The sequence below is a fragment of the Camelus bactrianus genome, chromosome 3 (assembly GCF_048773025.1).
Source record: "Camelus bactrianus isolate YW-2024 breed Bactrian camel chromosome 3, ASM4877302v1, whole genome shotgun sequence".
Classification (NCBI taxonomy): domain Eukaryota; kingdom Metazoa; phylum Chordata; class Mammalia; order Artiodactyla; family Camelidae; genus Camelus; species Camelus bactrianus.
The window spans coordinates 40,470,265-40,496,901 of NC_133541.1; the positions used below are offsets into that span (position 1 = coordinate 40,470,265).

The 26,637-nt window shown below is 39.0% G+C and overlaps 1 protein-coding gene across 6 annotated transcripts in view; it reads right to left on the reverse strand.

Moving 5' to 3' along the window:
- Window positions 1-26,637, reverse strand: part of PDE4D (phosphodiesterase 4D) — a 1,348,493-nt gene that overhangs the window by 162,281 nt on the left and 1,159,575 nt on the right. For 5 of the 6 annotated variants that reach the window (XM_010966266.3, XM_045525075.2, XM_074358671.1 and 2 more), the window contains 3 exons: window positions 23,209-23,245; window positions 15,111-15,184; window positions 10,714-10,763 (listed from right to left, as the gene is read on the reverse strand). In XM_010966266.3, the coding sequence (XP_010964568.2) occupies window positions 10,714-10,763; window positions 15,111-15,184; window positions 23,209-23,245 (161 nt within the window). Of the gene's footprint in view, window positions 1-10,713; window positions 10,764-15,110; window positions 15,185-23,208; window positions 23,246-23,355; window positions 23,680-26,637 lie in introns of those variants that run through there. The other variant, XM_010966269.3, reaches the window with a different exon arrangement.

The window sequence follows — 26,637 nt, forward strand, 5'->3', positions numbered from 1 at the left end:
TTGAGGATCGACAGGAATAACACAACCAGACGCGGTGATGGATGTTTTACTTAGGTTATCTTGCATATTCCTCGAAATCAGGAAGGCATCATCATTATTATTATTCAACACATTTAACAGAAAAGACTCAGGGGATTTGAGTAACTCTTCTAGGGTCACCAGGTAGGTGAGCAGAGAGCCAGCAGTAAAACCCAGATCTCCCGATTTTTGAGACTTACTCTAATTCCTCTATGTAGGTTCTGACTTGTACATCAAACAAACACAACTTAAAACCTTCTGATTTTTTTTCCAAGTAAAAGCTTGCTGGAAGAGAAAGCCTAGATCTATTGCTCCATGAACAATTTTAGTTCAGCAGCACAGTGACTGCAGTCAGAGACTCAGGAAGCATCTTAGGGGCCCTCACCTCTTCGTCTGCTGGGGTCTCAGTTCCCCGACCTGTCCTTTGCTATTTCCCGCCTTGGCAATTCAGACAACCTTTCTTCTTCCACTCCTCTCTCACTCTTTGCATGCTTGTGTCGCTAAGTTTCCCCTAAGATCCTGAAGTCGTTCCCCAGACTCTTTCTGGTCTCTAAGCTATGTCATAGTGTAGACAGCTTCCTTGTTCTCTCCAGAAAAAGATCTCAGCCTGACCCATTTCCTCCTCTCTCCCTTTCTTCTTCTTTTCCTTATTTTATCTACTCATTTATCCATTCATTTACAAACCCTTTGTTTTCTGTTTACTTAATCATTCTCTGTCATTTAACAGAACACATTTTATCATTTGACGTTCCACAGGCCTCAAGGATAACAGTCCTAAAGTTCACTGGGTCCTGAGAGCCCAAGCACAATCTTTCACATCCAAGAGACTGACTGAGTGAAGAAGCAAACCTGGGAAGACATGCATAAGTGAAGTTCTCCACGTGAACAATTCAGTGTGCAACATGCAAATATCAGAAACATATCCAGGAAAAAAAAAAAAAAAGACGTGAGCAACCATTTGTTTTGCCAGGCACGTAGAATACAGTGAATTAAGAAATACTTTCAGAGTGCCAGCAATGCCAAAAAAGAATGACAAAGAAAGATGGCACACTAAAAAGCACAGGATATGTCCTCTTTGGAGGACAGAGAGAGCTAGGGAAAGTCATGGCTAGAAAATGGTACCTAAGAAAATGACAATGGAGATGAAGAGCTGATGGCAAGTCTAAACATAAAGAGAAGAGGAGCAGCATCCCAGGTAGAAGCTGTTATCGCAGAGGTTGACAGTGAGGGGTCTAGAATCAAGGTGAGCACAGAGACTCAAACACAGCCCTAACCTGGACCTGCTGACATCCTCCATCTGCCTCACTGCTCACACAGACCGTGGGGCCCTTTCCTTGTTACCCTCCAGCCCTGGGCATGGGCATGATGACAGGCACTTCAGATGAGTCAGGAAGAGGACTGTGGGAACTGAAGACAGGTTGAGGAATTCCTCCTCGCAGGAAGGAATCCTTCCTTTAGTTTATATATCTGACTTCTGCTCTGTTTCAGTAAGTCTTATCCGTCCTCCGTCCTCCCTCCACTCACATCTGTTCACTGATACATGACATGGGCGTATTTTCTGCTCTCTCCTCTTTACAAAAAAGAAAGAAACAAAACAAAAAAAGAAATCTATAGGGAATACATTTTGGGAGAAGAAGATGATGGCAGGCTGCGTGTGTTTCTGTGTGTTTATCAGCACATTTTAAGGCAGAGATGCCTTCACGTTCTGTCTTTGAGTCAGACTTAACCTACACTTTGTCCTTTGCAGCTATATATTGAATTATCATAAGATTTAAAAGAGATTATGCATGTAAAGTCTTAAATACATACCAAATGTCAGAAAATGTCAACTTTTATTAATATTAGTATTAATAAGAGATCCAATTTTTAAAAAAATATTTTCTGAGAAAGTGAAAGGAAGAAGGCTGTGAGTGAAATCTTCACTTATTCAGAGTTAAATAATTCAGTGTAACACTCAACTAAGAAAATTTGGGAAATTAGACCCAAAGGAATTTTCATTGTTTTGCCCCACCGCAGTCTTGTACTTCTGAGTGTGCTTAGAATATTTTTTAACGCCTACATGGGTGGGAAGTACTTTGTGGATAAAGGGAGTGACTTAAGAATGCAGCTTTTGTTGTTTTTTTTAAAAAGGAGACTGGGTACTGTGTCTGAGAAGACAAAAAGAATACAGTGACTAAACTTAACGTTTCCCAAACTCACTCCCACTCCATACACAAACATGGACGTGACACTTCACTCTCTTCCAGGGCAGGAGCAAGCTGGTCTAATGAAAATCTGTATATATTCTGAGAGATAACAGGGATGAAGGCCCAGAGGATGACGACCATGATGACGAGAACTGCACAGATAATAATGTCACCTTGTGTTTCCTCCCGCTAATCGCGAAGCACTTCAAGCATGCTATCTTGTTTACCCTGGACTGCTCTGTCTGTTAGATGGGGGTGTGGGTGTCACCATATACACTTTCCAGAAAGACAGTGATTTTCCAGCAACATTCCAGCAACTCAATGGCAACACTGTCCAGAGCAGTGCTCACACCTGCTCCATTCAGCTCTTGATTATTCTGCCCGATTTGGTGGATCACGCGGTTCATCTGGGAGCGCCTGTTAATAATCTAGATCCTGAGCCTTAGCCCAAAGATTCTGTTCCGGACTATCCGGGAATCTGTCTTTTAGTGTTTACTTCCAAGTATCCCTTGGGGGTGCCACACATCAGGCAGGTTTGGGGCGTTGCCGGGCTTTTCAACTCTAGGTGGTGAGGAAGGGATATGGGCTGAGAGGACTTCGGTGACTACAGATCCTCTGTTTTCACGGCAGCATTTCTGATCAGTTGGAGGATAAAAGAACTGTCCTGTCATAAACTCAACGATCACCAGGTAGAGTGCCATTCTATACAAGGGATATTATTATTTGAAAATACAGTGAAGGCTCTACTGTGGCACTCTAATATTGAGATATCATTAGGCAGTGTCTCATCAGTATCTTTTCTAGGGAGAGGAGGCAAACAGAAAACTGTGATCAGAAAGATGCATGTTTGTCATCAGATTCTATATAACATGGTCCAGCTATCTGCCTTGGCGAGTTACTAGTCAACATCTAAAAATGTCTTAAATTAAATCCAATATACATAATTAAAATGCATTAAATGTGTGCCTATTGCTCACTTATTTAAACTAGATGCATTTTCCTACATTATTAAATTTTTCTCCTAATTAAGGTATCTACAATTTTTTATGATGGAATGTTTCATACTTAAATAGAATTCACGTATTGCTTAGCACTCAGGTTGTTTTCAGTCTTTTGCGCATAAACCCCATGCTGGGGTGAACATCTATGTATGTGACTTCATTTTTCACTTCTTTTCCCTCACTCTTCAATCAACCTCCAAGTCTGCTCAAGTCTCTCCCTGGAAAGAGTTGTGAACCCATCTCCTCATCCACACCCCCGTCACCACCACTCCAGTTCAGAGCCACGTTATCTTCAGCGTGTACTTGGCCTGCAATGAATGGTCTTCTGATGAGTATGAAGCTGCCTCAAGTCCTTCTTCTTTTCAGTCTGTTTTCTATCCAGCATCCAACGTTGTCATTCTAACATACTTCTCTGCTTAGAAATGGCTGATGATTTTCTATTGCCCATAAAAGAAAAGTCCGTCATTTTTTATATTGGCTTCTAATTGCCTTAATCTACTCTTGGAGCCTCCCGCTCTGTTGCCCCCATATACTTTCAAGTCCTTTTGATCTTTAGTGTTCCCAGTCCCTGGCGCTGGACCAGCACTCCATGCCTCCACAGCTCACTGTTGCTGGTCCCTTGGTGGGAGGTGATCTCCTCCTAACCATATGGAGAACTCCACGTTCTTCAAAGTTCAGCAGGGAGCTGACTCTAGGTAGAACCACCTGCCCTCCCCTTCAGATACATACAGGCATTTGAATTCCCTTCAATCATGATGCTAAGCTGGCACTTAATTATTCATGGCTCCTTCTCCCGGTGTGACTTCCCTGAAGCCGGCAGCCACGTTTTACTCATCTTTTTATTTTCAACACCTACCTTATTGCATACCACATATAAGATGCACAGAAAATATTTGTTGCCCAAGTGGACAATAATAATAATACTAAAATTATAGCAATAAATGATAGCTAACATTTGTTGACTACGTCTGGATACCAAGCACTATACTAATCACTGACTTAGAATTCACTGATGGGAAAATGAAAGCTTAGAGAATTTCAGTAAATTGACCAAGATTACATAGCTAGTAAGAGGAAAGCTGGCTTTTCAACCTCTATGGTTTCACTCATAGCCATTTTGCTGTTCTGACCAAATGAATATGCAGTTTCCTTTAATTATTTCAATTAAATTTATAACAAAATACCAGAGCACATATTTGGGCAATAGAGATACAATTAAATTATATTTTCCCATGATTCAGACATTCACTTAATTTCACTGTTTAGAAAGCCAAGTATAACTTAAATCAATTTCTGGTCCAAAAATGACCGTCAGACCTGATCTTTTAACAGATTAGTAGATATAACTCTACTTATCTAAATAAAAGCTGAAGAAGGTAAAACAAGTTAGAATGTAAGGAAGAAAATGGACCCTGACCCCTCTAAAAGATCATAAATTTAAGTAATAAACAGTCATACTGCATGCACTTAAGCAAATTTTTAGTTCAGTGTTTTTCCCGGAAAAGTCTTTTTAATGTGGGGATTTTTGTCAAAGTAAACTCCTTTGGCTCAAGATATTTAGAACACTCCACAGTCATTAGATGTATTAGATACAAAAGTAAAACAAGCAAAAAAACTCCCCCCACCAAAGGCAATGTCTAAACACTCACATACACAATCTTTATTAATTTTTTATTAAAGCTATTAAACATAATGTGTACTCGGCATTCTTCAATCACATTCCTAAAAAAAAAAAGCTTACTGTGCACTCACTCTCTGCAATTATGAAAGCATCGCCACCATCTTTGCTCTTGTTAAAAGAAAAGGAGGAAAGAGCACGCAGCTGGTGTCGCTGGTGGCTGGTGAGGAACTAGGGCGGGACTTCCCTGGCAACGGCGGGGTCTTCGTCCTCCTCCGTGCAGGCTGCCCTAACACTCATTTCTAGTTCAATGTCCCCTAGGCCTTACATATTTCTCTCTCCTAGATCCCTTTTGCCTTCTTTATGTGGCTCTTGCTTCCAAATACTATCTGTTATATATGTATTTCTTTTCACATTATATGCTACTTGTTTTTATTACGCACACACACAGACTTAAAAGGTAGACCTACTACAAAAGTCGCTAGCATCATTACTGTTGCCATAAAACAGCTGCTTATTTCCCTTTCTTTGGTAAGCACGGTGTTAAATGAAGAGTCCAGATAATAGCAAAATAATTGTTCCAGTTAAAAATCTTTGTTTTCCTTCACTGGCTTTTAGAAACTTCTTTGGGCTTTAGAAGAACGATAAACATACGAGATTAAGTTTCTTTTTGTGGTGTTTTGACTAACTATTACATTTGGATAGGTTACTTTTTCAATCCTCTACATACCAATTGACTAAATTCTAGTTAGAATGCACTCCTTTTTTTTTTTTTTTAAAAAGGAGCTATGAACATTCAGGGCGAAAACATATGAGTGGAGACATCCCAAAAGTTTTTTTGGACTAAAACTACTTTTGTGTTATTTTATATACTTGTCTCTGCATTATGTGTCTCCCTCTACAGGTTAAGAGTAGGCACTAGTTTTATTGCTTGGAGAGAAGAACTTGGATTTTCTCTTTAGGCTGCCAATCTTTACTTATCTGAGGGCCCTAAGACATAACCCATGGATATAATAAAAATAGCTTTAAATATAGTGACCTGTCCAATGAGAAACTGGGACACGATACTTTGTAATTTCCGAGTCCACGTACAAAAAAACCCCCCAATGCTATATCTGTTACTCAGAAATCGATACCCTTTAATATTTCTTTTACTTTCTCCAAAACATACACTTCAACGGTGGATCTGAAGGCTACCCTAATCTGACGGGTGATATTATAGAGGTGTGAAAAGGACCATAGCTTTGGGAAAAAGGAATCCTGTATTTATTCCTGGCTGTGCCTCTAGGTAGCATTTTCTTTCATTAGGTCTCAGTTTTCTCATCTTCAAAATAGAGAAGTTTAAGTGCATTTTCTCTATGTTACATTCTTGCATGAAAATCCTCAATTGAAAGATGATTAAAGGCACAGAAAATATGGACATTACCAATATATTGCAAAATGATACCGTGAAGACCCGACAAGTTTTCATGAGATGGCCGAGGAACACGTTTCTTGAGTTAACATCATTTGAACATGAAATGTTCAAAAGACTGATTGTGTCCTAAGAGGCAGGGCTCTGCACCAGGACCAGGGCTCAGCGTCACCGTGCAGGTACGGCTCGGGCAGCTCTGACTCTTTGCTGCCCTCTCAGGTTCTAACACACGCTCTAGTTCTGCTGGTCACCATCCTTTAAGCACCTACGCAGGTGAGCCTTGCTGAGTTAACACAGGGATTCCTAAACATGTCCTGCCATTACTGTTTGCAGACAAAATCATAAATGAAATGCATCAGGAAAGTCGACACATCATCAACGTCCTCCTCCTCTATTCCACCAGCTTTAAATTAGCCTCAGGAAGAACAACAAAACGTCAGGCATAGAGTAGGGTTGCAGGAAGAACTACCTGGTGACTTGCTCATGACAGGCTCTGTTCCTCATCTAACACATCTCCTTGAATTCCTGCAGCAGCACTGAGAGTGAGGGACTCCTATCTCCATTCTTCAAACGAGGAAATAAAGTGAACAAGAGAGACATGGCCTGCACTCAAGTCCCAAATGCCACACACTGCCTTTTTGTCATGTCATGCTAAAGAACAAAATAGCTATTCTGTCGGACGGGCTCTTTCATCAATGCACACTTGGAAGCTTTATTTGTAAAACCTGTTAAACTGCTGTATTTACCTATTACATATGGAAATACAAGATGGCAAGGAACGAACATGCTTGAGCCCTCATGATATAAAACTGAACTTTCCAGGCTTGAACACATGTCAAATGGAATAACCTCCAAGGTATATCCTAAGTTCTATGGGAGAGTTGTAGAAAGCAGAGTATGAACTGTACTCTTCTTTTTAAAAACTCAAAGAGGTAACTTATGGGGGAAGTTACAGAGAGCTAATTTTCTCTCTTCACACTCTGTGACTCAAAAGTAAGTTCTTCAGTTTTGAAAATAATCCTGAACAACAGTTTATCATCCACATCCCAAAGGCACTAACGTCTGCGGCTGAGCTGAGAGGACGAGACACAGCGCTGGGAGCGACTGGAGGCCCCATTTTTAACAGGCACAAAGGAAGTGTGTCCACTGTGATCACTTTTGGGGGGTCCATAACTTTCATTCTTATAACCTCGCCAGTTTGTCTTTCTCTCACTCTTCCCTTTCCTTCTTAATCTCTCTGGCCTATTCTTTCCATCACCCCTAGTTCTACATAAAGAATGAATCTTAAGAACAATACCCAAATAAAAACAACAACAAAACAAAATAAAATGATGCACTGAGTGCTGACTCTATGCTAAGCGCATCCCACACGTGAACTCATTTAATTTAGCAATAACCATATGAAGTATGATCACCCTTTTGTAAATGGAAAAACTGAAGCAGGGAAAGGGTTTGTACCCTGCCCCGGGTCACACACCTATCGCGATAGAACATGGTTTGGATTCTGGACAAGCGGAGTGCCCCCACTGCACACTACCAGGAGCACTTGTCAGTGGTCAGTGATGCTCTGTGGCGTCACCCTGGAGCTGTGCACCACAGCGGCCTTCTGGACCAACCGTGAACTTAACTATATGCTACACTGTTCCTCTAGACCCTCAGAAATTTCCTGAGAAGGCCAAGTTCATCTTCTAGGGTGCTCCACTGACATACGTTAACCCTCTTCTCCACCCTTGCAGTGCAGGGACCACTGCAGAATACTGCTGAGTTCCAACAGCAGGGGGAGTGAACATGGAGGCAGGTCCTAGCAGTCAGCTGCTGAGGGAGGAGATGCCCGAGCACCTCCTTATCTGTGGGGCTTAGTCTTCTATCCAAGTCTCACGACTACTGTCATCATGATTTATGCTTTTTTTTAAATTGAAGTATAGCCAGTTTATAACGTGTCAATTTCTGGTGTACAGTATAATGTTTCAGGCATACATCTACATACATATATTCACTTTCATATTCTTTTTCATTATAGGTTAATGTAAGATACCGAATATAGTTCCCTCTGCTATACAGTATAAATTTATTGTTTATCTATTTCATATATAGTAGTTAGTATCTGCAAATCTTTAACTCCCAATTTATCACTCCCCACCCCCTTTCCCCTCTGGTTAATCATAAGTTTTTTCTCTATGTCTGTGAGTCTGTTTCTGGTTTGTAAATAAGTTCATTTGTGTCCCTTTTTTTTTTTTTTGATTCCACATATGAGTGATATCATATGGTAGTTTTCTTTCTCTTCCTGGCTGACTTCACTTAGAATGACGATCTCCAGGTCCACATGATTTATGTTTCTAAGGGCCCACTTTTTCAGTATAAACTCAGAGAGGGGAATGTCCCTTGCTAGTGCTCTCATCTCTCCACCCCCTCATACACTTTTTTCCCTTGATTTGCTATGCTTGGGCAGGAAAAAGACTTCCATTCTCTAGTCAGTTCATTTCCTGTTGTGCTTTGTGATGAACACAGCTGCACAAAGCAGTTAATGACAGTTAATTAGTTTCCCTTCCTAGATAAGATATTTCTATAGCCCCACTGTCCCCTAGGTCTCAGGTCAACATCATGTGGGTACAAACAAGGCCACTGTAACCTGGATGGATGCCCAGATTTCAGTGGCTTATAGTTCCCTCTGGTATTGCTCCTCGGAGTATGTGGAAATTCCTGGGGGCTCCTATGGGGTCTCTCACATGTGTTCGAGACCAGTCTGTACTCTCTGAGTGCCGCTACTCTCTCTTTAATCAGTGCCAGACATCTGCAGGGTGGCAGGACAGCTGCCCTGACCACGGAGCACCCACCACTTCTTGTTGAATACAACAATCTCCATTCGTACCTGCACCTGCTCTTCTGGGAGGATGCTCTGTGGGGTTGGCTCATATGTGACCTCAAGCTACAAAAGCTTTCAGGGACCAAAATAGCACTGAGTTCTGCATGAACCGCAACGTCAGAGGAGTCTGGCTTATTGCAAAAAAATAAAAAATAAAAAAAAAAATGAGAGGGGTGTCTCTCTTTACAGGGGTCAGACCGAGTGTCCAAAGCAAGGCTGGGGACCAGGTTCTGTGAGGTCTCTCTCACTAGAGACCCCCGACAGATGCTCACACAAGTCAGCCTGCGTGACTCTCAACACAGGTAAGTGCACAGAAAAAAAGGCATCTGCTTCCACACCACCATCTTAGCTAGGGCTCTTGTATATTGAATTGGGGTTTCTGAAGAAGAAAAACTGTTACTCAAAGAACTTATCGTCATATATAGGAACTTCCGTGATTGTTCATCTCTTGACTGATGCCAAGAAGGAAACGGGTAAACTGAACATAGACTATGAAATGCCAGTTGAAAACCATCACCAATAAGCTCTTGAAAGATCAACATGGAAAAGAGTACCAATGATGTAATATTCCATGAAACACAAATCCCATTTGAAAGACATTCAGGAAAGACCAACACTAACAACTGTTCCAGAATCACTGTGATGTGGTGGCCAACAACAAGCCCGGTTGACAGGTCCTGACTGGACATGATGAAGTTAACTCTCAAGCAAAGTGCAGTCACTTATGTAATAATGAGCTCCTCAGCATATTATGAGTTGGAGTCCAAGGAAGACACTTGAATCAAGTGAAGTATTGGTCTACTTTGGAGAATATGTTAATTTTCTTCTGGTAATAATTTAAAAAAACATAGGTTTTCTTTTCCAGGCAATTATTTTAATTAACCAATTGGGGTTTCAAGAAGTGATTAAATGAGTTCAATTTGGTTTCAGGTTCACCAAAATGAGATCATTTGTTCTGTTTTTGGTTCAGTTGGGGTCAAGTCCAATGTCTAAAATAGACTAATAGGAATTGGGGTAATTTTATTCTTTTGGCCTTTATATCCCTTATTCTTCCTTCTACTTCTTTTCCCCAAACATCTGTTCTTTTGATCTCATTGAACTTTTCTGTATTGTATAATTACTTCTCTCCTCTTTCAAACTGAATTAAATCTCAACTCTCTGCATCTAAATCAGGAGTACTGGAATGCCATTCCTTCCTACAGACAAATGGGATGTTGATTCACCAAGAAGGTATCTTCTATTTATGCTTTGACTTTCATGAAACCAAGCTACTGTCTATTATCATTATGCTGACAACACAAGCTTGGAAACAACATGGTCAATGTTTTGAAGGTAAAGCTCTCTCTCAAAATACAAATGCCCAGAGCAACGTTACACTTCGTAAGAGCACAAATTTGACTGGTTTTCAAAAGTGACACATCACTAATTTTTCCAATAACTTAAATGGACAGCTTGTGAGATCAACGAGAGAAATGGTAATATAGACAAGAAAGGATTGATTTCTTAGATATTTTAGAATTGCAGAAAAAAAATGGTGCTAATATTAGATTGAATCTTGGAAAATACAATTTCTTTGTAGACATGAGAAGAGTAAGCTCCCAGATCCTTCTTACCTGTGATGGTGGCTTTGTTGATGGATGGTTGGTTGCACATGGGTGATCTTCTGACAAAAGAGAAAAATACAGAGCAGTAAATATATGGTACTTGTCAGGGTGAAGATTCTCTGGTCATTTCAAAAATGATATTTTAATTTAAGGATTATTTTTAAGTTCAAACATGCAAATGAAGATAACTTTCAGACTAGCCAGACAAATTCCTAGGCACGCTTTGTACTATAGTTCAGACCACAAATATCAAAAAAAATTTTAAAAAGCTAAACCTCACGGTGATAGATTTTGGGGTAAATAAGTTTGATGTAAATGTCACAGGACATGATAGAAGAGAAAGTTCTTATTGGTTGACCATATCCATTTAAGCCCAGGCTTTTAGAGCAAACACAGACTTTCTGAATTTGAAAAATTCAATCTACAATCGGTTTCTCTAATACAGAGTTAAGAAACTTTAATTTTTTTTTGGCATAAGTTCTCATGATTGCCTGTACATTATCAAAAGTGAGTGACTCCTTGTAAACTGTATTACACGTGGAGAAGCTACTTAAACTTTTTCCTTTCTGCTTTCTTATATTGAGAATCATCTCTGATACATTTGCTAGGGAGGTATATTAATGACGTGTTCAAACAGATGCTACAGAGACTTTAGAAATACTATAAATCAATGGTACCTATATCAATTCTATTTTATATTCTCTAATTTTGCAGATGTTTGCCAAGTTCCACAAGATGATTATAAACCCCTTGGGGTAAAACAAGAAAAAATGCTATGTGACTAACTTGTATTCCCTACAGAGCCCAGCATGATGTATCCAGTGCTTATTAAATTAAGTCGAAGAGAATATCATTTATGGAATCTCCGTTAAGATTTTTTGAAATGTAACTTTATAAAGTTGTTACTTGTAATTTAAAGCTCTTGAAATATGGTGATCTTTTTCAAAAAACTTTAAAAAATATGTACATTCAAGGATGTCTAAAAAACTTTTGTTTTCATTTTTTGGGTTTGTTTGTCTTGGTATTTTTAGTCATGGCTAACACTTAATAAGCACTTACTGTACATCAGACACTGTGCTAAGCGAGAGTTAGATGAACTATCTCATTCAGTCCTCACAACAGACCATAATGCAGGTAGTCTCACTGCTCCCATTTTATCAACGAGGAAACCACAGCGTTGGAAAGTGAAATCGCTTCCTCAGAGTCAGAAAGCTGAGATCTGAACGAAAGCTATGTGATTCGAGGGCCTGCACTCAGCCACGCTGCCTTGTTTTCAGGATGCTTTTGTGGAGCCTGGACAAACAGCCACACACCAACACAGACGGCAGGTTCCTGCAGGGCCCTGGTCATCTGCCTTCCTGAGATGACACCTCTCTTAGCAGGGCTGGGAAATGCATGGGGAAGTGCTCTAGTGCTTTTGAAATTCCAACCGACTTGGTTCCCATCAGCATCTGGCTCTGTCTCATTGCTCTTAAATTTACTGATATCAGTTTGGGGTTGAAATTTTGTGTTTGATTAAAAACGCACCAATGTTTACTTATGGATCACTTCAGTTTTTATTATGAAATCAAATGGGGGAAAACTTAATGCATCAAAAAAAAGAAAGGTAAATGTTTAAAGGTGCTACCCTGAAATAGTTTTGGTCTATAGACTAATAGTTATCTTCTTGCTGAGAGTTTATTATTCACATCATGGATAGAATGATTATTCCTTTTTAGTCCTTGCTCTGCGAAAATTTCAAAAGCATTGATTTTTGTCTGGGGAAGATATCAAACAACTATTTTTAAATGTTTCTATAGTTTTGGAAAACCAAACCATTGACTCATTCCGCTTAATCTTTTATCATCAATCCTACAACTGGCACTTGGGAACTTGGTATTTTCAACAAGTAACGACATGCAGAAAATATCAATCGTTTGATCCGTGGCTTCAGCGATAAGTCATTTAATGAAGAATGAGCCAGAACTCACTTCTGGAATGGAAAATCTCAAGGGCAAGAAAATTCGAGAGGATAGGAGCCGGCAGCAAGTTGATAAATGTCAGCCGCGGGCAAGCGAGGACCTGCAGGGAATGTGGGGCTTCAGAAGCAGCCTTCCTAGACTCCTCTCTTGCAGCGAAGAGAAAGGGCGGGTTGTGCAAGATAGCACGTGCCTTCCACGAAGCCCAGGGGTGAGCTTGGGAGTGTTCTAGTGGCACTGGGAGTAGCCTGAAGGGCAATTCTGGTTTCTTCGGGTCATCACATGATGCACCAGTTATATCCATTTTACTATCACAGAACAGAATAGTTTGTCTGTAGATTGAGTCCTACTGTTCTGATACTCAAAGAGGTTGACTGGATTTGAATCAGTAACGGAGGTACAAACCTACCCTGGCAGAATCTGGTTAGATGTCTCCAGGGCATAATACAGGAAGTCAAGTTCAGGCACAAACTATGATTTTCTATCCTCCTCTAGTTGCTCTTTTCCATTTTAATCTGTTTTGTCCCAGTAAGTCAGTTAAAAATATCTGTCTCACGTAGACTGAGCCTCAGATGGTCTCTCTGGAGACAGAAAGGCCAGTCTGATGCCTTCCCACCTGCTGAACAAGTGTCTGCCTGCCGCAGACATAGATGCTGGCACCCAAGTGACCAAAGCTGAAGAAAGTGTAAAAAGAACTAGTCAATGAGTTATAAAGTTTCTTGTTTACTTTTCAAAGACAAAAATCTCAATTTCCTGGATAAAAATTGAGGCTAAAAAAGTTTTGAAGGGACATCAGTCATTTCATTTCTCCTGCAGGGCTGAGACTTTCCATAGGAGGTGAGTGCACCTTGGACTACAAATGCCAAATGCCCCAAAGAGGCCACTGAACAGAGAAGACATGCTTGGTAATGAACAAACAGTTCAAAGCACAGCCTCAGTTTCACCTGCTGCATCACCACGTCACCCTTCCAGCCAGGATGCACGCGTACAGTGATTACTCTGTGCAGGGGTCATATCATGCTAGGCACTGGGAATACAAATGTAAACCAGACACGATCCCTGCTCTCTGGGAACCGTCATTCTTAAGGAGCATCCAGATAAGCAAATAGGCAACTGGAACGCAGAGAGATATGTGCTAAAACAGGGGTTAAGCACAGGATGCAATCAGGTGGTGACGTAAAGGGATACCACCCAGGTTGGGCCACCAACCTGTGGGTGTAGGTGCATGTTGGGCCTTAGAGACAATGCTCTAAAAGAAATTATATTTAAACTGTGACCTAAAGAATGAATTGCAGTTAACCTGGTGGATGAGGAGGGGAAGAAGAAAGTGAGAGATGCTTAGGCTGAGGAAGGACTGCAAAATTTCACTACCTGAAAAACAAGACCATCAACGGAAGCTTCTGGGTTCCATTCAGATTATCTGCATTGCGGCATTTATAGTGATTAAAAAAAACAAACAAACCTTGTTCTATCACGGGGGGGAAGTGTGTGCATAATGACCAGAGATTTTTTTTTAATCACAGAAAAGGTGAATTCGGGAGGTCAATTCTATTATCATGGGATGGAAAGTTTAGATTTTGCATTCTTTAAGAAGTTGTAGCTACAACAAAATTTTATATGCTTAGATAAGTTATAATTCCAAGTAAATTTCTATTCACTGTCCTCTTAATACAGATTTAAAGAAATGTGTTTTCTTTTCTCCTGGAAAATTCTTTGGAGCTGGTATTTTAATGATAATATTTTATTGTTCATAATAAATTGTCACAATAATTGCATCTGAATGACGAATCAGTCATCCATTTAATCTTGGAAAATTAATTTTTTTTGCATTTTCCACCTATATTAGAATGCCCAAGTGATAATTATTTTTCATCTCAGCTTTCTCTCTTTCAAATGCTTCCCATTATTCCATAACTTCCAATCATAAGTCTCTGATATTCCATAAATCCCAATTTATTCCATAAATTCCAATTTTGTTAATTATTCCATGATGCTGCTGATCTGAGTCAGTAACAGCAGGAGAATTAGAGACCTTTGCTATGATATGACGCTTCTCCAAGTAATGGTTGCTTTAGAATTAAGAGGTTGACTTTGGGTTGGCTTTATGGCTTGAAGACATTATTTGCCCATGGTTGCTTTATGAAGTAAGCCAAAACTATAAAGTTACCCTGCGTGTAAATAACTGGGCAGAGGACTGATTACACCAGGTGATTTCTGACAGATGGAATCACCATATTTATTTGTCATCCTGTTTCACTTCTGATATTAGAAGCATCACTGCAAAGTATTTATAGAAAATTAACAGGACATCATATGATTTAGTGTAAATGGTTAGAGAACATGGCGATGATTCAGAGAAATCTAATATATTGCCTTGAGTTCAATCAAATTCAGGAAACACTGTATGAAAGGTCAGCCAGAAGGAGGGGGTAAAAAAAAATAACTTACTTGCTAGGTGCACGGTCTTGCAAATTAGTCAATGCAGCAAAGTTGTTTCGTACGGTTCGAAGGCTGGCCAAGACCTACAACAAAGAAAAGAATTCTTTAAACTTCTTGAAATAGGGCCTTCTCTAATGGAATTTGAAATGGTTTGGTGATTGTAAAAAATGGTTTGTTAAGTGAAAAATTGATATTGCTTGCAACTTGGTTTCATATACTACTGAAGAATCTTCTAGCACCTAGCACAGTTCAGACGTACCCATTTGAAATCCAGAGAGGCCAGATTTAAGGATTTTTCAGACATTTCTCCTCAACGTCTATGAACAAGGTGACAGTAGCAGCAGTTTCCACAGTATTCCTGGGTTCCTCAGCCACTACATGTCCCTGGCAATATACAATGAGTGCTGCTGCATTTTGTGCAAATGTAAATAGTGTAATATAAAATAGTAAGCAAGTCTTACTTTGGGGGCAATATGAAAACAAAGTTACCCTCAAGTTCTCTTCAAAAATTCACCAAGAATGTCATAATCTTGAAGTCAGCAAGCTAAGTAAATTTTAATTGTTTTTTCACTTTAGCCACATGGCTATTCTAGCTACTAAATAGATCCTTTTCTTTGTTAAGGTTATCTGAATCAAGAATTATAAGGTCACTTACAAAGTTAAAACAAATTAGTGGAAAAACTGATGAAATTTATATAATGCTTAGTTTGAAGTTCAGTTAATAGTATTGCACCAGTGTTAATTATCTGGTTTTGATCATCACACTATGATTCTGTAAGATACTAGCATTAGGAGAAGGTGGATGAAGAGCATATGGGAACTCTCTGTACTGCGTTAGCAAGTTTTCTGTAAATCCAAAATTATTTCAAAATAAAAAGTTAAAAAAATAATTATAAGGTCACAAATAAAATGAGACCACCCTGTATGTGCACAGAGCCTGGCCCCTAGAAAACATTCAAAAAAATTTGTTGACACAAAGACACAACATTTCCACAGACACAGGGCAGGACCATGAGTCCCCCTACCTCTATAGCCCTTCCTTTTTCTAATTCTAGTGAAACTATAAATTGGCAAAGAATCAGAAGACTGGGGAAGAGAAATTACAAGAGCTCTATCTCCTTCTACCCCACTCACTTTCTCTTAAAATGGGCAAGTTTCCCCCCAGGAGGAGGGGGACCTGCGTTAGGTGAGATCATGAGTGATCTGGGTGACCACCAGAACGTTGACCTCAAACATAGATCTCAGGTGCTTTGTTAGGTACCACATAACAACCCAGACCGCCTGGCTCTGTTACATATTCAACGTGTGAACGTGAACTCAGAAAAGTGCCGTCATCTCTCCGAACCTTAGTTTCTCACCTGTAAACCAGGGAGCTGACATCTACCTGACAGGCTTGTTGTGAAGATGAGAGGAAATGACAGATCAGGTGCCAAGAAGAGTGCCTGGCAAACCGATGGCACTCAGTGAATATTAGCCCATTACAGCGATGTCCTGCAGGACTAATGATGTGGCACGTGCATAAGGAATTTACTTCTCTTTGAGAATATGGGAGGAGGTGTCAGAGTTATAACTGCTTCAAGGGTTCCAGAACTGTTTTCAGAATTTTTTTATTGGGCATCAACCTAGACTGAAGTCGGTCTAAATTTTATTCTAAGGCCAAAATGTCTCTGACATTTTTGAAATTGGCATTTATTCTGGTAAGTCACTGGGGTACTGAGTATGCCAAGGACAGTGACCTACAGCATTCTCCCCTGAAGGAGTTAACGGTGTTTCCTAAAATGCCAACCATGATTAGCTCAGTCACTGGAAAAACCTGGCTCATTATCACATATAAACAGCTCACAGTGTGGAAAGGTCACGCTGCCCATGACGGAGTATTCAAATAGCCAACTGCTGACATCAAACCACGATGTCTCACTGGGCATGAAATCTTGAATGATGCAGAAAGAAATTACAAACGATCCACTGTCATGAAATCATGCAGGCGGAATTTATGCTTTAAGAAGTGAATGTCAAATACGCTACTAAAGCATTTTAAATAAGATTGTTGCACCCTCTAATCAACCCTTGTTCTAGGCAAAATTTTGACCTCAGAATTCTCAGAACTTCATTCTAATAAATTAGAGTAAGTGCACTACATCTGACAGCTGGGCACGTAGAAACAGTACCGGGGGTAATTCATGTTCTACACTCATCTGAAAGGCAGCATGACTTTATGAAAGATATACACCCCCCCCCCGGTTATTCTCTACAAAGGTTTTTGAGTCTGTTAAAATAAAGATATTAAATTAGAGTCTTTCATTTTGGGTTTTAATTTAAATTTAATTTTTTAACTTTACATTTATTTTTACCTAATCAAGATCGTCATATGGTATAGAATTTAAACAAAAGTAAATGGTCTCTCCCTCAATAACAAATACAAAATCAAAATTATTGTTATTTCTGAGAGGAGGCAGGTAGACAACATTGGGGAGGGACACTTAGGGGCATTAAAATATTGGTCCTATTCTATTTCTTAAATTGTTGATATTAGCATTATTCTTTATATTTTGGAAAGTTGCTAGAGATAGTCTCTTATGTCGATGAAATATTTCCAAATGAAAACTGGAAAAAGAAATTTCCCTTTCAGCTCCTCCTCCACTCAGTCCTGTTGCCATTATCCATTTGACTTTTTAGATGATCTTTTACGTTTTGCTTTTACAAACACTGCTGTAGTAAATAGCCTTGTGAATGTACCATTCCCTCTGTGCATAAGTGTTACACTACTGTCATGATGCTAGGATGAATAATATTTTGTAAATGTTATATTAAGTATTAACTATTACCTTCTGCACTATGACACCCATGATACGGGCAGAAGGGAAAAATGAAAGTTCCAACCAGATGTCGCAAGGGGGTGTTGCCCTGGGCCGAGTTTGAGTGATACTGGGCGTTTACACCATGAATGCACTGTGTCAGTCTTTTCTACCCTTACCTGCATTGCAGGACACAAAGAGCGAGGCACCCGCTGCTGCAGGCTGGGCGAGGGGGTGGGGAACTAGAAATAGTTTTACATAAGCCCCTGAGTTAGCGTTCAATTATTCTTTGCTTTTATTATAGAGCAAGTCTCACCTCCTTCCCACCTCACATTCAACCCTTCAAGAGCTGTAGTCAGAGCTCTCATGAGCCTATAATCTTCGTTCTTTAATGCTTGCTAACCAAAAAGGTCCCTGAGGTTTTCTCCCACACAGTTCAATGGTTAGAAAATTAAGGTCATTTCTCTTTCTTCTGCCCCTCCAAGCAAAAGTATAATCAGTCAAGATTAAAATACATTGGAAACAATGAAAAATAATACACTTTAGGAAAGAAAGATGACACTGCAATAGAAAATTTTTGCCCAGAGATGTACTGGCCCATGAGAGGGATTAAATGCTATTTACACACAGTAATCTTAAGATTATCCTAGGTATTTCTAAACATTTATTAACCAATAAGATTCACTGAAAATAGCAGGAAAATGTGAGCTTCATTAAAAAGTTAAACATCTGAACATACTACCCTAAAAGAAATGTACACTTATACAATAATAAATTCTTGAAAAAATGTAAGGAGGAGATTGGGTTTTTTTTAAGAAAAAGAGGCAGCTATAACATTCTTGTTAAAAACTCCTGCTTAAAAAATAACAAGATACAGTTTTGAGGCTTTTCACGCCAAATACACTTTACACCACTAGATGGCACTAAGACACAGACCATGAGTTGCCACAGGCCTTGGGGTGGATGGAGTGGGGGAAATGGGGAGGGAGAAAAAATTCCTTGTCTTGGTTTTGCCTCCAGCAAAAACCTGGAGCCAAATTATGATTATTTACAAGATAGAGAGGTCATTTTGATAGAAAACCTCTCCACATTATGTTTTGGATAAAACCATATGAAACTGCTCTTTTATGTATCAACAAAGATTTAATATTGATGATTTCATATAGTTCAACCTAAAAAATACTCAGATTCATAGAATATGCTACTGAAATTTACTTTATGAAGGATTAAAAAAAACAAAACAAACAAACAAAATACTAACAGGCAGAAGCCACCAAAATGTGATGATTTCCTTCTTTCCTAGCCCAGCAAGGAGAGCCCGTTAGATTCAGTGATGAGGCCAAAGACTGCTTCTTCTGGGTGACATGAGGAAGAGACACACAGGGGCATTCAAAAAAATTGATAATGTCCAATTACCGCAGAATCGTAATGTTCCACAGGGTTAATAACCAGTACATTTTACCTAAAATGACACCAGGTTCTGTATCTCAGTAAAAGTAAGGGTGAAATGACTCAACTGTCCCCATCCTGCATTTTAAAATTAGGGGTATCTCCTTAGTCTGAATGACATGAAGGTCTCTCCAGGGATCCAAGATAGTATTTAGATATTTTCTGTCTCTTTCTTAATTAAAGAGTCCACTTCTTTTAACATTGCACACCTCTGGGTGAGAATTCTAGTGGACTTAGACTTTTACAAGGTAGTCGTATCATAAATAATGGGACAGGCAGGGCTAGAGGCAACTGACTACAAAGCAGGGTTTCCTGAACTTCATCAGTGTGGTGCCTCCTCGGTGTTTCTTGGTCCCCTCAAGAACTCTGGCCAAAGTGTGACTACACCTTTGGGAGGAAAAGGCCAGTTGCCAAGTGGCATCATGTTGGAATGGCGTGGCATTCAGATCCCTTCTCAACACCCAGACTAAGGAAATACCCAAACCCAAAGATTTCAACATAAACACAGGAAGAGATTTCAAAATGGAAACAAATAAAATATTTAGAGCTGTGATTTTTTCTGGAGATCAAAAAGATTCTGAGCTTATAGGGGGAAAAATAAGAAACTGGAAGTGGAAAAGTGTCAAGAATGTCTCATCTTGACAGTGTTTTAGACTTGGGAATAGAACATGTAGGATCTTTGCTGAAGATGACATCTATGCACGCTATTTTAGGTTTCAGCCCTGTCCATCAAAGTGGAATACAACCTTGCATGTCTTTCTGAATTCTCTTATAACTTAAGATTGTATTATCTTAGCTTCACAGGAAACCATGACTGGGAAACAACAGGGAGGGATCCTTTCATGTTTTGGAGATGAATGCAGGTATAAAGAAATGAGACCTCAAAAAGGGGCAGAATCTGAGACGGGCTTGGGAAGAGACCTCTGACCACTTTAGACGGTGCGAGGCTCATTTTTAATAATTATGGGAAGGAAAATATGCACAGAAAAATAAGTCTAAAGGGGTCTAAAGTAAAATGTCAATAGTACCTATTTTGGGGTTTGGAATTATAGGGAATTTTCTTTTACTTCCTTTTGCTTACATTTCATTTCTAAACTTTTTATGCAAAAGATTTTAGTTTGAAAGTGCTATGGCTTTTTCACTAGAAGAATCTAGTGTGAAATTCCAAACCCCAAAGCATTCTGGGAAAAGGGGGAATTCTTTGGGCTATATGAACGTTTTTCCCTGACGTCAACTGTCTTCTGTCTTACTGGTGAAAGCAATTATGGTATATTCGACCACATAATGTTGGTATCACTTGAAGGGACATAAACATCTAATGTCTAATGTCTTTTAGTTTAAGCATCATTATATTTAGCATTAAATGGTGAATGTTCTAGCCTGTATTAAACATTTGAGGAGTTATTGGTCAGGTCAACAAAATAATCTTGTGGTACCCAACTGGACTTAAGAGAAGGCCATAAACAAACAGCCCCTTATTGGACTTTTTTTTTTTTTATACCTGCTTCCCCGAAGATGCTCTATTAGTGGCAAAATTGTTCAGGGTTTAACAGGCTTTTTTTTTTTTTTTTTAAATTCTAGTAGAGCTTTCCGGATCATATACCCTAGTAAAAGGCTACTTATGAAAACTGTGATGAAGCCACTAAAAAAAATCTGCAGCCTCTGGGGCAATAACCACCTTCTGCAAGGTGTTATGAGTCATTAAGCTAATCATAAGCAAACTTTCCTAAATAGATTCGAGGATTATTTTCTGGCATCATACGTTGTGCCTACAAATTACACAGAGTTGGTTTTTATTCAAGGTTCCAATTTCAGGGTTATTTAGTACACACTTATTTAATTAAACAGCTTACTAACATAGACTAAACGATATTTTACATATATGTTTCTCAGTATCCTGAAATTCTATTAGATTTTTAGAGGTTATAAGGATACTACAGAAAGTGTCTAATTACATAAAAAGACTAGATATCCTTAGAATTTCAGGGAGCTAATAGCAAGGTCCAAGTCAAATTTATTGATCAATTAGTTGGAGATTAATAAATACTATTTGAAATAAAAAGATAATGTATACACAGATTAATTTTTCATATTTACCATATATTCACATATATTTTTCTTACAACAATACCTAGAGATTTTAGTCAGAAGGAAGAATAGCTACCTAAATAAACTCAAGTTGGAATGATTGTTTCTACATTTGGTGGTGGTGATTTATATATTATTTTGCATGATTTGTTGTATCTACTCAGCTCTCAGCTCTGAGGTATAAAGTTATGGATTCTCAATAGTAACCAATTAAAAGTCCTTAGCTTTATACGATTTTGCTATCACAAAATATGATTAAGACATAAAAGACTAATTTTTTTGAACAAGAAATACAGCTTTCAGAAAAAATTCATGATCTCTAGCAAGACCTTAAGTGAGACATTAAGCTTCTGAAGGGGATGGTGATGGCAATCTATTTTTAATTACCTGCATTAATGAAAGTGATCACTGTTACACTTTGTTATTCATGGACTCATTAAATTTTTGGTCTAAGGTATAACAATTAAAAAATTTCAGAAAACTTGAAAAAGTGGAAGAAGCATACCTAACCCTGCTATCCGAATACTGCCATTATGCAGCTTTTAAAACCGATGCCTATTTTTGACATTTTGGAGGTTGAAAGGACCTTTCCTGATAACAATGCTTAAAATTCATTAAGCTTTTTATTTTCTAGAAATTGTGCTGGGCATTTTAGGAGCTTGGTATTATTTCAGTCTCGTGACAACCTCAGAGGTGGGTAGTCTTGGAACTGTCATTGGGCAGAGGGAGAAACCAGGCCTGTCCAAGTCCGTTCACTTAGTCAGAGTTGGTGATGGGCTTTGATGGGGGCCTGCCTATCTTTATCCAGCTGAGCCCCCAATTTTCGCAACTGAAAAAAGAAGTCTTAGAGAAATTAAGTGAGTGGCTCAAGGTAGTAGAGGCAGTTCTGACATAGCCTTGATTATGAATTTTATAACCTTCTGAATCACTTATATTCCAGTGTTTCACATTTCTTATTAACAGCGTTGACTTTACACTTGGTTCATGCCCCAGGTTAAATCAGTTTTGTCCCATTCCGTCCCTAGTCTGTTGATACTAGGGGCTCTCAACTATCCTTGAGAAAATACTGAGGCCTTTAAAAATTACAGGCACCTGGGTCCAAACCCCAGATTTTTCCTTTCAATTGATTAGAGGTGCAGCATGGGATAAAAACTTTCTAGGTGATTCTAATATGTGGCTAGGGTTGAGAAGCACTGGCCTCTACAAAAAATATCTGGTTATCAACCACTTTATATATATTCCAGATTTCTTTAGATGGTTTTTTCACCTTCTAGCAATTCTGTCATGTGGTTAAGTATTTTCATGACTTGTATACCTAAAAGGAACAAATAAGCATAAATACATCACTCAGTTAAATCTTTAGACAAATAACATGTTAAAAAAAAAAGAGTAAATAAAGCATCAGGTTGAATTGGAATACTGAATTTCAAGCACTGATCATGTACCTAATTATACTAAATGTAATTTAATCTGTGATATAGCTTTCCTCTTCAAGTGCTTATGTCAGACAAGGAAATATGGTCCCGTTTAAGCAAGTCACTTAGATAATTTGTAATTTGAAGCAAAGACACCCTTTGGGTCTATGGGTTTACAGGAAACAGACCAACATGGCCAAGATCACATTCTCTAGCACCGCTTTTAAATTACTGAATGAACCACAGAATTTGTACTTGTACTTATGTTTGATTTAGAATGACATTAAGAACCAGAACTAATCCCCACAATGAAATTTTCAAAGGAGTGAGAAAGCTGTCCAGTGACCCAGCTGTGCTTACCTGTGCAAACGGGGTCACAATCAGGTCATCTCCATGTCTGAAAAACAAACCAAATCCCAGGTGAGACGTCACTGAGCACTCCAGAACCACTTTCAATCAATAGTAAATAGTTAAGTTCCACATTCATAAACTCCCAGAGAGAATTACAATAATTCCATCTTTATTCTTCAACACGTGCTCTTCCTGGCCACAGAGGGGGTGAAGATGTGTCTTCTGGGGTGTTAACCATTGTCCAGTTCCTGGGTTGAAAAGAGGGGCTCCTTGGTCATCAACCAAAGTCACTGGCTCTTATTAAGCACACAGGATTTACAACAGTAGAAGCGCAGTGTCAGCAGCAGGGCCTGAGTCTTACTCTTGGCTGCCTATTGTAGGTATTACTGAGGGGCACCGTGGAAGGAGCCAGCTATGGCAGTGGCTTCCGTGAGAGGTCCCTGTACCATATAACACGCAAAGGTGATGAGCATTGGGTGTTCTGCATCATCGTGTGTGAATCTCGATGGGCTTGGCACTGTAGATGACATGGGACTACATCATGGACTAATAAAAACCCAGTGAAACTTTTCAACTGACTCACGTCCCAGCCGCCGTAGTTACGGGGGAATGTTACCCCGTGTGTGCTGTTGTTTCAGCAACCTGAGCTACAGCGAGCCGAGGATGCAGGAGCAAGGTGTCAGCATGACGCGTCTTGGAGGGACGGGGAAAGGCAAGGGAAGTTGTGCAACATTCTATTTGGATGAAGTGAGAAACTGGAGCCCAGAGTTCTTTCATAGTATTTCTTAGTGTGACTAGTTCGTGAAAAGAATTTCCATAATCTCCATGGGACATTTCTTGATCTAGCTAGCTGGAGCTCTTTAATCAAAAGTGAATGGAATTACTCTACCCAGAAAGCTTCTGGACATGACCCTCACTGAGAACATTGCAATGGAACCGTTCACTCATTCGTGAACAATTCTGGAAAGGCCCTGAGTGACCTAAAACAACACTCATGAAATTCGCCTGAGCACAAGCAGCCTATGGATGACGTTAGTAAACGGATTGTTACCAATAATTAGATCATCGGCAAATTACAGAGATCTTGAAATTCTAAGTGTGGGAAAATAAAAAGCAAAAAAAAGAAAAAAGAAAAAAAGGGTGGAACTCCTTTTCCAGGAAACATGTGTTATTTTCCACCCTCTTCATTCCAGAGCTACATTTTTTTGAGGGGCATCTGTTCTTTGGAGAGATTATTCAGATAGCTAAAATTTAAGTAATATAAAACCTGGGTTATTTTCCCCCGATTACAGTCTTTTCATCCATTTTTTCCTTTACAATTGCCCAACTTCAAAGTTTATTTTCTAAACTTAAGTCATCTTGACCGAGGCACATCATTTATCAGAAATTAATCCCTGGAAATAAGTCTTCTAATTTTTCACACAAATTAGAATGGATCTGAATCACTCTAAACTGAAAAGGATGTGAATATTTATTAAAACAGTGAATTCTATCCTTGGTTGTATTTCATTCCCAAGCATGGTGAAAGATACATTTAGAATATACAATATGCAGGATAATTTGTCTTGATTCCTTTCCCTGTCAAACCCTAAAGAAAGTCAATTATAATTTTAGTGATGGGGATATTTCACTCTTCAATTGCTCAGAATTTGTTTTTGCCAAAAATCTCAAGATTGTCTCATTTTTTTTCAATCACAGTAAAATGATTTCTGGCATTTCAGTGGCAAGTGTCCTCAATAAATATTCTATCCTTTTTTCTTGTCAAATTATGTAAGGCTTAAAAAATCTTTGAATATATAACAAATATATAATTTAAAAATCTTTGTCTAAGTCTTTATAGGTCGCCTGCCCTGGTTTACCGTGGACTGAAGCAGAGTCACTGGCCCTGCTCCCCACCGCCAGTCCCTGGGATGGAAGGAGCCTCTCCCCTCCCTCAAAGAGAAGGCTCTCTGAGTCCTGGGCCAGCACTACTGGAGGCATGGGAACTCGACGGTCAACAGTGCACGACTGGAGTTTCTGTTTTTCCAGATAGGAATGACAATATTGAGTCAAGAACAATTCCCTAGGCCTTTGGCCATCCTTCCACTGCTTTTGTATTATTTACTGCAGTACTTGATTTTCTGCCCTCATTCTGTCTGTAATAAGAAGCGAGAAACATTGGCAAGAAACCGAAAGAGAGAAATCAAAGAGAAAACCCTCACACAGATCTCACTGGGATCCAGAAACGATTCAGGCACTTAAATGTGGGAAAGCCTCTTACCCTCTTATGAAATAAGTTCAACCAACAGCAGCACCTGAAAATAGTTTTGTAAACTAGTTCATGTCAAGATTGTGTTTGAAACACATTAGTCAACGACTTTTCACACTTAATTATTTTCAAACCAGAAGGAAAAGGAGTTGCAGTCAATTAGAAGAAAGTTCATACTTTATTGAGCGAAGACTTCCAATCCTAAGATGCTAAAAATCATCAGCGGTCACAAAGTAGCTGCGGCCTCTGAAGACCACACACTGCAGATTTCAAAATGACAAGAGGCTGCATAAACCGGTGCTTTGAAGGCGGGTCACGGGCTGAGGCTTACTTTCTGAATCTTGTGCAAACTTTTTGATCTCCTCTGTTTCACGCTCTGTTGCTACAAAACCAGAAAGACATTCTCCTCTGGAATTTGTCAATAGGATTGGGAACTGATAATCATACAGAGAGTGGTATTTTGAAATCCTGGTGTCTTTCTTCCCTTAGACTCAAAATCATCACCTTTTCATCAATTCACTTTTGATCCACCTCTTTTAGAATTTTAGAGAAACAAGTACGTTCTTATTTTTACTGTGTGAATAAAAACATTTCAGTGAGCCCAACATAAAAAAATGCATAAAAAACATAAAAATGCTTCTCATAGCCCTGTTTGACACCCCAGAATTAACCACAGGAGGGACTTCCCTACTCACCACTCTTTACTCCCATGTTCACAGAAGTACAGACATAGAAAATAAACAAGCAAATACATAACACAATGTACCTGAATTTCTAAAAAGCTTATATATGTATATAATGTAAAACGTACATTAACTGTAGAAACTTTGGGAACTACAAAAAAATTAAAAAGCCACCCAAAGATAACTGTTGGCAACATTTTCCTTCTGGATGTATGTAAGCTCACGTATTAATGTTATATATGACCCTCATGGATTCCATGATTTCATATGCAGTTAGGATCAAACTGTATATTCCATTTAATATCTTGCTTTTAACACTAAATATATTGAATCATGATAAAATTTAACATGCCTTTATACTTTTAAATCATTTTTAATGATTGTGGTCTATGTTTAGTAATCTCGAAAATTTTCAAGTAGATGTCGATCCAAATTGCATTAAAATGTAAGTACTAATTCTATTTTAAAATTTAAAAAATGTAAATTGTATGAACTACTTAAATTCAT